Below are 11,269 nucleotides of genomic sequence, written 5' to 3'. Positions count from 1 at the left end.
CTACTAACCTTGTCAGTAATTACTTTTTACCGATTACTTCTAGACATAATTTTCAAGAATGAAAAGGCTGTAAGTTGACCACACCGTAAGAAAATAGTCTAAACACCTTGTCAGAGGATTCCACCATTCTTAACATAGCACAATAGGGCTAAATCCAAGATCTTTCCTCAGACCACAAGTCACTAAGAGGTCATATCCCAAAATACACTGTCCCAGTGGACACTGTTCATCATCTTACCTCGGGATGAATTATTTTCTCAGAAATTTGTGCCACATGTATTAAGAATACTCTGGCTTATTCCAAGTGCCTTCTGAATTGTGTTTATGAAAGATATGGGAATCTAGTGACACCATATGCAAAGGCAAAATCCTGTCCCCTCTTCATTAATTATGCTTATTTTAAGGACTACATTTGTTTTCAATAGTTTCAATTAGGAACAATTCATGGGAGCAAAAACCCCACTTTTTTTTTTTTCTATGCTGAAGTTTCAGCTGTAATAAAAAAGAAAAAAAAAAAAAGCATGTAACAAATCTCCAAGTCTGAAGTTTATGTCCATTTTAAGTGTTCATGTGTCACTATAAAAATGTCTTCTCTACTGCTGGGAAGGAGGCAAAAGCATTAAAAAAATAGCATGGCTTTCATATATTAATTCCACTCCCTGTGAGTTGTTTTAAAGAATCCATTGAATTAACATATTTCAAGCATTGAACAGAATCTCCACTATGGTTTAATTACAGCAGCAACGTTTACTGTTCAGCATCAGAAAGACTGTTCCTATTATGGAATAAATACTAGTATTTATTTGTTCCCTTTATGATCATCTCCAAGAAAATATTTCATATCAGACAAGCACTCTACACTCAGGACAGTTCACAAGAACCATTTACTAAAACAGGGAAGATACAGCAACTTTCTTGTACAGGTATACACCTCCTTTGAAGTTCTGTACTGCAGGTGCCTTCTATTTCTCATGAAGGGGAGGAAAAATACTTCTTGGCTGAATGCATGCATGGAAAAGATATGAAAAGCCTACAGAAGCAACAAGGTTAAGACATTTAATGCAAATAGGTCCCAAAGAAAACCATTTCTTCACTTCTAATTTAGTGAAGATACATAACGTAACTAGCTAGTTACAATATCTTCTGATCTATGACCTCAGTTTGGTCTGGTTACAAATGGCGAAGAAAAAAAAAAAATCAGATTTTCAGCTGTCTGAACAGAAGTCCAAAAAAAAACCTGAGCAGATCTTCTAGGGTCCTCAAATAATTTTTACTGACTGTGCAGACAATTCAAGGCTCCACTGAATATGCAAAGTATATTGAGAGCTTCTGGGATGAGAATACTCTAGTGCAAAAGACATTGCAATGCAATAGAATACAATATTCCTAAAAAGGATTTTTAATCTATATTAGCATCTGAGAAAGACAGGCTAATGTCCATCTAAAGACCAAAAGAAACACACTAAAAAATTTCAGACAAATGCTTTAAGTTATCTGTTTTTATTAAAAAATGACACTTGGTGTTAGTTGCATGCAACAGCATGTGCTGTCCGTGTTGTGTAGTTGCTCTCACACAAGGCAACAACTGCAGTACTTGCTTGCACTAACCAGAAGTAAATTACTTTAGATCCACTACAGCTAAGGTACCTGTAGTCATTACCACCTGATGTAACAGTGTTAGGAAACACGAGTGGATAAGCCAAGACATGAGAAATTGGTTTAGTGCCTTATAAATAGTAGGTATAGCTTTATGTATTTGTTATTAGGAAAGAAATCCTTTATTTGGTATATTTCAATAACTAAGCCCTAATACATTTCTTGTCTGCACCTAGAGCTATCACCAGTAGCAGCAGTGACCCGAGACTCCACAACATTCCACGTTCCTCTTTCACTGCAATACCTCTTCACCAGGGGAATACTACTCTGGATTTAAAACTAGTTGATGACCCTACTTAGTACTGCTTTAGAAGAGCTTGAGAGCTGTTCTCTTCCGTGTTCCGTTACTGCTGCTTCTCTGTCAATCTGCTTTAAGTGCCTGAGCTGTGCTTGTTCTTAAGTGACCTTCCAATATATGCCCAGTATTCCTTTCGGATGGTGTCTTTTTCTTTAGCCAGAATTTCACACAACTATGAAAGAAAATTGAGAGATTGGAGTGTTACAGCAAAAGCTTACAGGATCCTTGATTATCTTTGTAAAATGCATACAGTATATTGTTCAGCCAGCATTAGAAATACCTGTTTTAGCAACATTTCTTTTATTCACCAGATTTTCAACTGTCCAATGACTCCAAACTGATGGCAACTCGAACTGGTAGTAAACCAATCTGAAACTTCTCAGAAACCTCTGCAGTCCTACTTCAGTTGTAATTGCTTCACTATGATTCCTTTCCATACCTACCATTTATCATCCACCCCAGCCTACTGAGCGTGTAGTATACTACAGTATACTTCTAACTTCCTGACAGCTTGATTCTCTTTCAGTGATCCAACAGGCTGTAAATGACATCATTCAAAACAGTGGAGGCACATCCTGCCAGTGGACTGACAGGACATAAAATATGGTTTATGGCTTACCTTCTCTCACAGCATGTTAGAGCTGGTTCTATGCACATACTTCTACATGTTCCAATTTTTGTTTTATTTTGACCTCACCTGACAGTGAGGCACAGCAAAAATCAACCTACTCACAGGACATGCTGTGTAAAATTTATATGGTACGAACACTGTCAACAAATGTTCTACTCAATTCCCTTTTATTATGCAGATGGCATTGCCTTACTTAGGGAAGCAGAGTTGAGAAATAGGAGCCTGAACAGGTGAACAAGTCAAACTCAATGAAATAGTATAAAGGGACATGAATCTGTGAGGTACAAACTGCACTTATTTACATGCTGGTCCTGGAACACAAGAAAGAAAAAATGTTGAGGAAGAACCATGTTGGAACACAGAGGCTCCAGGCAAGAACTGCAGCTCTAATTACACTGAGTTCCTGTCTGTCCCACAATGAATGAAGTGTTCCTGTAAAAACTACACTGCAAATGACAGCAAGAAGTTCCCCAAATGTGAAGCACAGGGAGATAAACAACATCACCAGAAGTCATTTATTCTCTGAAGGAAATGGTGCCTGACATTCCTTATTTGTGTCCCCAGTGTCTGCTGACCTTTAAGCTAATTCTGCCAGCTTTCTTAGAACAAGCTTGAGATTCTGTTTAGATACAGATACTCAGAGAACAAGATTCACCAACCTACAGACAAGAAAATAAGTTCATGCTAAAAGTTAGCATTGGAAACTCCTTGATTGCCCAACATCTCCTTTCTTGGGCAGGCAGTATCAGAAACCTTCCTTTACTACCAGGCGAAGAAAACTTACAGTGATGTTGTAAATGGCAAGTTGCTATTTGTAGACAAATTCATGAGACCCTTGTGATTATCTGGCTTTAATGTCCAACTCTTCATAGAGCTCCTGTGATTAACAAGTAACCTGTGCTATTGACAAAAATCAATCCCATTTTGTCAGGATATAAAAGAAGAGAAGCAAAACCAAGCTCTCAAAACCTACCTCCAATGCCTTGTTTAGTGTTTCTTCCTTGTTATCACACTGGTTTTCAAGCATATCTTCATATATATCCACAAGAAAGGCAATCAGATAGGGTGAACTGTGGCTGGGTTGTAAAGTCAACAATTGCTCTAACAGATTTGGATACTTAGAAAGACCATGATCCTGTAGAATCCTAGAACAGAGGTAAATAGGCTTGAAATATAACGTTGGGGAATCTGGTATGAAGAATTACATTGTTGTTATGACTCCTCTACTTGGAGATCAGTTTTGAAATGAGGGTGCAAATACAAGTAAGGCAGAAAGTAAGCTAGTATAGTTATGCTCAACTGAACAGGAAGTAGACAGAAAGCATGCTTGTTACTTCCTACTCTACACTCTTGAACCCAGTAACATTACAGGTCAAGTTTTTAAAGGCATTAGAAGTACTTGCAATCCTCACACAGGAACTAAAGGGCCAGAAACTTAGTGGAAAGTTACAGAGAAAGTAGGTTAATGTATTAAGCCCTTGTGGAGGTTTTTGCATGCCTGCTTGTGCACATAACACTAGAATGAACAGCAGCAGGTCTTTCCAGTTGAGAGCTAGGCATAATACACCTTCTATAGATATACTCTTTGCTTCACAGAGGATGCCTTACCCTTTTAAATAGTTCCAAGCACTCTCATTATGTGGCACTGCTATGATCATCTGAAGAGTGTATCTGTGAGAAAAAGATAATACGTCATGAATGCAACCAGTAACAATGCAGTTAGGTATGATCTGAATGTGCTCAGACACTCCCAAATACATCCCTCTAGTCTATGTGTCAGTCTTTTTGAAGATCATCTCAGGTGGGTCATAGTTCAAAATTGTCTTGCAACACAATCACCATAAGTCTCACAGAGGCAGACGGGGTAGAACTGTTATAAATTTTCAAGTGTTCCATTTGCTACATTTATAAGATAACAAAATAGTTCTCAAAATTTTGAGCAATAACACTTAGAAACAACATTATATACTCTCCCAGTATGCTAAAGTAATAATTTGTGTCTTGATGCTCAGAAATGGCAAGGGGCTGAAAAAGGCTGGAGTAATTGAAGCCCAGGATGAGCTATGTTAATATGACTGCATGTGGTATGTTCTGTACCTGTTTGCAGAACTTTTTTCATGTGGCTGCACTTGAGCAAACCCACAGAAAGGCCAAGCTTGAGCTTTCAGCTCACAGCCTTCTGCAGCAATTCTTTTAAAGTAGCAGGTAAGCAACTACCCTAAAAGCAAAGCAAAAGCACCTGCCACACAGTCACAAAACCATGTTTCATCTTCAGAAAACAGACTTTACCTTCTGCCCTTCCCCAGCATAACCAGGCATTCTGCCAATTTTTATAGACAGCAGATACTGATAAATTCTATAAGCAGTACTAAAGAAAAAAAAAAAACAACCAAAAAAGCCAACTCTAAACCTTTTTTAACCTTCTGCAGTTACTATGACAAAGACTGAGTTTAGCAAAGAACAAGCAGTTCAACTACCGTTCTATAATAACACCTGGGAAGTCTTAACTTTAGACAGTCTGATTCTTAAGATAGGATTCCATTATCCTGAATATAGCACCATGTATAAGCAGTCATGGAAATGGTTCAGATTTATTAATCTGCAGGAAAGTTATAAACTGGAAGAGAAGTACAACTTACAGCAGTTTGCAAAAAACCACCACAAAAAGTGGTGGGGGCTGGGATCCTCTACGAACAATGTACCAATGGACCTGTTCAAAGACTCAGTCTTTCTTCTGAAGAGTAGCTCCAAAAAATGGCAGCACCTTTTTTTCATTGCTTCTTCACTTTAGACAAACATCTTCTCATACCTATCAACCCTCATCAGCAGTCTGAGACATAAAAACCATACAACGAAGATTCCCTTACCACCATTTGTAGTAAAATAAATGTCTGGAAGCCCAGTTTGTCTTCAGTTACAAACTTAACACTTCGGAACAGTTTACAAAGCTAATTTTCCTCAAAACTAGCCAACTCACACAGGTCTCTCTTCTGACCACGTACCCCTGAAAGCTCTTTATTTTTCACTTGCATCAAACTCCTCATAAAAGGGAATTTCTCTTCCTACAATCCACATGCAGGTTATCTTCAAATCATCATGGCTACTGTATAACAGTTTAATACAACACTGAGAGTGCTTCTCCTTCCAAGCTTTCTAGGGGTAGGATGTAAGATACTAATGAACAGCAAACTTGAGTGGTTCTAGTGTCACAGACCTTCTGCAGACCTCCACTATAGCTAGTTGACTATAAAAAGCCAAAAATTTTGTTTGTACAACAAACAGCAGAGCAGGAAGAAAGATTAATGAGAATTGCTTGAGCAGGGTAAGCACAGCTTGCCTCAGTGGTACTGAACACATCTATACATCCACTAACACTTTATCTGCTATCCATGAGAGTAAGCCCCAAAACTGCATTAAAAACAGAAAAAACAAGCCCACACGGACTGGCAAAGTATTCCTTTGCTTTCATGTAATGGAGAATACTTAATGTGAGCATGAACAGCATTACTAACTGGACTTCTCTGTCTAGGACTGCTGGATCAGCATAGCCAGTGGTGTTGAAAATTACAAAGTGTCGTTGGTTCCAAACAGAGTTGTTTCTCACATCTTCCCTCAAAAGCTGGTCTACGTATTCCAGTTCATTGTCCCATAATTTGAACTCCTATGGAAAGGGAAGTAAGAGAGAATATCACAGTGAAAAGTTTTTATTTTAAAAGTATATTCTTCTTGCTCCTAAGTTCTCTGAACATAAAATACAGACTTTTTTAAAGAAATCAACACAAATCTCAAAGGAAAACAAGGAAGGGTGCACTAGCAACACAGTACACTATTCAGTTGCACACAATAGTATCAGCTCATAATTAAATTCACACATGTTACAGTAAGCAGCCAACAATAGATCTTTTTGAACTCACTTCCTAAAAGGCAGGTTTATAGCTAACCTCTAACAACACATGAAAATGCAACTGTTCCCCCGCTTCAGCCTTAAGAAACAAAGTGCCAAATGCAATTCAGATTGTATTTATGATACCAAACTCGACAACCTGAGCAAGTTATTTAGTAATTCAAGAGTTCTGTGGATATAATACCTGAATAACCCATTGTCTGTGTTGCCATGCATGGTAATTTTTGGCATCTTGGTTAAGAATGTCAGCTATGAACTCAAGCTCTTGGGATGGATCCTGCAGCCACTCCACTAACACCCGTCTGTGATGCCTAAGGACAAGAGGAGGAAACTATCTTTAGAATAGTCTAAAAAATTTTTGTGAACATGTGGTCTGTATTAAACCAGCATATATCAGCTGAACTACTTAGGAAAAAACCCACTTGTTAAATACTTCAAATTAATATAACAAAACACTTCACTTGGCTCTCAGAAATAAAAGACACATATTTATACTATAACAAAGTCTAACTATACATACACGTTGGCCAATCACCTTCTTTTAGACAAGTTATGCTTCCACTTTTAACACTCAGCAGAATAAAATCATCTAGTACTACATAATTGCTCTAGCAATAACAATGCTGCTGTTTTACTTATTCCCATTCACTTGCGAAAAGCACAACAACAGGTAAGCAAATGCCAAGAGCCAATAAAAGAAAAAATACTAATTTATTTTTGTTTGTCTTTCTGTCAAGACTTATTTTGTAAGGTTAAACATCAAAATTAAAAGAAAACAAGACCTTTTTAGCAAGCCACGATCATATGTTTAGAATAAACTGCTAAAGAGGGACCCTGGAAGTAATACGGATGCAACTCCATTTAACTCTTACACTGCCACCACTGAAGCAGATGCAGGAGGCAATTCCTAACAACTTTCAGGATCAATGATCACAACTTGTTCTAGACAATTTACAAACCAAAAAATACCTGCAAAAACATTAGGAACTGAAAAGAAGACATGATTTTACCAGACTTGGTAGTTCTTTGGCTGATCTTCAATGATAGCTGTAATATACTTAAGCTCTTCACGAAGATCCTTTCCCAAAGACTGCAGGAGGACCCTCCGGAAATTCCTGTATAGAAGTCAAGCATTTGAACACTGCAACAGGGCTTTCCTAAAATTCACAGAGGGGAACATAGAAGAACCTCTGTTCACAGTTCTTCTAACAGGCATTGAGTTAAAAAGAGTGCAAAAAACTAAACCACATAACCAGTTCTGTTAAATGCCATTCAATGACTGAACAGCGGAGAACTGGACTAAAACTGGTTACAACAGTATGCTATCTAAGATCACAGCGATCCTGTTTCAAATTAGCCTCTGTCAACCCACACTGGTCTGATAATCACAGAAACTATTATTTACGTATTTAAAAGAATGTAAACTTTCTGATTTTATGCAAGTTAGTGGAATAAAGATGTAAAAGAGGTACTTGTTAGCATTCACAAGTTAAAAAGCCCTACTCTGATTATCAGAAATTCACTGTTTATTCATTACCTAACCGAAAATTAACTTGACAGATCTTCTAAAATGCACTATTTAGTAAGTATACAATTATTTAGCAGGAAATAGCAGCTATTCTGCTTTTATGCCTTTTCTTCAAGTAAACTGAGGGTGTCTTCAGCATTTTGCCACAGCCATGTTATCAGGCAAGTGATCTAATTTTAAACAGCGAAGCTCTTTCTGTGGCTGATCTTGACCTTGATTGATATAGTAATATCCTGAAAGCCAAATGAATGAAAACAACTGAATCCAAATGAAGAATGGAAAATACTAAACAAAGACTTTCTTCAGAAGCTCACCAGAAGTCTACAGTACTCCCCGTGTAAACTCAACTAGTCATGCACTGATTAGACTAACTAAATTATTGAAAACATAATAGGTCAGCAATCAAATGACAACGGAAATAATCCTAAGACTGTCACTTACCACACCGTGTAGTTTGCAGCATTTAACTCAATGGCATCTGCTGTCAGCTTGAAAGCTCTTTCACTTCTCTCATCCCGCTGCAGAACAGCCCGGAAGTAATCATAGACATCTTGAACTAAATACATAACAGCATCTTATCCAAGGCTATGAGGCAATGGCCTGACTAGGGGGTAAGGTCAATAATCCTTTGACTTGCTGTTACTTCCTGTTTTGTGTACTTCAAATACACCTCTTCAAAATGATAGCTACACATTGCTCTGACAGTACTGTTGTTTGAAACTTCTAAATGGTATTAGTATACTAAAAAGCTACAAAAATATCTTCAAAATGCATCATCTGAATATTACCCAAAATAATCAGAAAACTTTGTTGATGCTTACATTGTTTCCCCACATGCAGTAGCTTCATATGTCTCTTCTCTACTTGTGACCTAGTAATGTCTTATTATGAGAACTTGTCTGTTGTACTGTCCTTTAGGCCAAATGATATTAAAATAACACCTTAGCTGTTAACAACTTGGGCGAGGATTCAACTTCAGAGATGTTTGGTGAAAGCATCATACACACCCACCATAACACAATAAGTATTTAATTAATTTCTTCATAGTACTACTATAGAAAATACATTATCCAAAATGTGAAGTCATGCTTTAACAACACTAAGAACAAATATGAATTTAACCACCTCACATTTCCAGTGCAGAACATATTTAAAACTTACATTTTTCACTGTAGATGATCTGAACAACAGGATTTGGCCCATCATTTTGAGGCACAGGTTCAATATCTGCCCATTCTTTCCTGTCTCTGTAAATACATAATTTTCAAATCACAAAATGCCACTCAAACCACTACATGCACAAATCTATGTCCAACAACACATCCTTGTTCCCAACTGTCACTATTATTGTTACTATATTGTCTATAACAAAGACCAGTGTGTAAATAAGGAAATACTGACATATGTAACCGTATCAAAATCAGTTGTAAGACAACCTGAGAGTGCAAAGTAATGAGTCAGCCGCCCTCACACTGCCACAGCTGCAACGCCGTGACAGGGGTTCGAGCGCTACGCCGCACTGGTGTCTTCAAGATTAAGCGGGCAGCCCCGTTTTTCAGCCTGAGGCTTCCTGCTCCAGCTGGCGACCCTGTCGCCTTGCGACGGGGGCGGATGGAGGGCGCGTCGCTGACACCCCATCTCCCAGGCCGTCCCGCCCGGTCTCTCCTCTGCCCACCCCGCGGTACCTGTAGAGCACGTAGCCAAATCCCTTCTTCTTCTTCTCTTCCTCCTCCTCCCGTCCCAGCAGCAGGGGCTGCTGCCACGGCCCCGCCATCCCCCGCTCCTGACCCCAGGGAGCCGCTTCCGGGAGCGCACGCACAACACGTCCCCATGACGTCACCTGACGTAAGGCTCCGCTCCGCCACCGCGCTCCGCCACCGCCCTCGCGCCCGCGGCGGGGCGGCCCAGTCCCGGCCGCTCAGGGCCTGGGCCTGCGCCGCCGCGGCCGTACCTGTAAAGCACGTAGCCGGCATCTTGCGCCCCCTCTTCCTCATCCTCTTCCAACAGCTGCCTGAAGCCGCCCGCCAGCTCGCCACCGCCCTGCCCCTCTGGCTGCAGCTCCTCCGCCGCCGACCTCCCCGCTGCCATCGCCCCGCTGCGGCTTCCGGGAACTGGCGGAACCATAGAGGCTGAGCGGGCGGCGGGGCGGAGGGGCAAAGTGGTCGCGTGGCTTACTATCGCCCTCGCCCGGAGCGGAGGGCGGGGGTTGTGCGGCCGGGGCCGAGCAGGGCGGCTACTCGCCGCCGGGACGAGGCTGGAACGCGGCGGCCGGCGAAGCTGGGCCGGCGGCTGGGCGTGGTGGCTGCTGTCCGCCCCCAGACTTGTGACCAGTACCGGCAGCACCCAGGAGCCGCGCTGTGCTCTCAAGAACTTTAATCCACGAGTCTATTAATTAACTGTAAGAAACGTGCCGGGGGAGGCAGCAGGAGGTTGGGTCAGGTCTGAGTACTTCTGTGCTTCACTCATCCCGTTTCACCATGCTCTGATGAAAACCTGTAGACCCAGCACGGCCTGTCGGCATTGTGCCCTGATCAATAGTCACGTCCCTGCCCATGCGTTGTGGGGCAGCACTTGTTGGTTATTTGAGTGGCTGCTACCTGCAGCTCACAAAAGTGAGCTGCTTTGGTGCCGGCCACTGGATGGAGCTGGTCCAAAACCATACTGATGATGTCATGGGGTGGACAGCAGACAGGGTAGTTTGGTTTGCACTTATTATAAACTGAAATCGAGAGACAAGAAGTGAAGGGAGGCATTTCTCATGCCAGCAGTAGTGCATTTCTCCTGAGAACCCACCCTAGTGCTAATATCAGCTAGACATGTGCAAGGCCATGAGACCAACAGCACCGAACTGACACTATGGGAACACAGAGGGAAACAGAGGCTCTGGGAGATGCTGCTGTAGCAGCTGAGGTGGAAAGTTACAGAGCTGCAAATAGCTTGTTGTTGGTGTTACTGATGCTCGGGTTCTAAGGTGCTGCAGGCATGGTGAGCTGTGTTTGCTCCCCTGTGGAAACTCACGAAAGAGCATCATTATAGAGCTGAACTTTCTGACAGGGAAGGGCTGAGTCATCTGTTCTCTGCAAAACGTGGAATTAGAGAAGGTTTTGAAACAGCCATTTGTTAATCAGTGGGTGATATTGGGAAAGGCTGAAGTGATATTGATCAGTAGGACAAAGTAGCTGAGTTGAAGACAGTCATTAGGAAAAGCAGCTGACCCAGTGTTACAGATTCATCATCTAGGACATGCTGAAA

General features: G+C 41.0%; 1 protein-coding gene across 2 annotated transcripts; it reads right to left on the bottom strand.

Annotated features, from left to right (window-relative positions):
• Positions 1-1,484: 1,484 nt before the first annotated feature.
• Positions 1,485-10,156, bottom strand: FNTA (farnesyltransferase, CAAX box, subunit alpha). Of its 2 annotated transcripts, none has more exons than XM_065861699.2 (9): positions 9,969-10,156; positions 9,179-9,264; positions 8,459-8,573; positions 7,500-7,604; positions 6,674-6,800; positions 6,098-6,246; positions 4,194-4,256; positions 3,559-3,730; positions 1,485-2,126 (listed from the first exon to the last, which is right to left on the bottom strand). In XM_065861699.2, the coding sequence occupies exons 1-9, from the start codon at positions 10,139-10,141 to the stop codon at positions 2,028-2,030; spliced, it is 1,089 nt and encodes a 362-aa protein (XP_065717771.1). In that variant the 5' UTR covers positions 10,142-10,156; the 3' UTR covers positions 1,485-2,027. The 2 variants fall into 2 exon arrangements, with proteins under 2 accessions (XP_065717771.1, XP_065717772.1); XM_065861700.2 differs by lacking the exon at positions 9,969-10,156 and adding an exon at positions 9,703-9,812.
• Between the last annotated feature and the right edge of the window lie 1,113 nt (positions 10,157-11,269).

The sequence above is a fragment of the Patagioenas fasciata genome, chromosome Z (assembly GCF_037038585.1).
Source record: "Patagioenas fasciata isolate bPatFas1 chromosome Z, bPatFas1.hap1, whole genome shotgun sequence".
Taxonomy (NCBI): Eukaryota; Metazoa; Chordata; class Aves; order Columbiformes; family Columbidae; genus Patagioenas; species Patagioenas fasciata.
Note: the sequence above shows the minus strand (reverse complement) of the source record. Positions and strands in the feature narration are given on the sequence as shown.

Bases quoted from the DNA above. Each gene is read 5' to 3' on its own strand.
- FNTA (XM_065861699.2), bottom strand. From the start codon at position 10,141: ATGGTTCCGCCAGTTCCCGGAAGCCGCAGCGGGGCGATGGCAGCGGGG. The intron at 6,801-7,499 runs GTAAAATCATGT...TCTTGTCCTTAG, and splicing joins CCAAAGAACTACCAAGTCTG to GCATCACAGACGGGTGTTAG. The intron at 2,127-3,558 runs GTAGGTTTTGAG...TTTCTTTCATAG, and splicing joins CACTAAACAAGGCATTGGAG to TTGTGTGAAATTCTGGCTAA.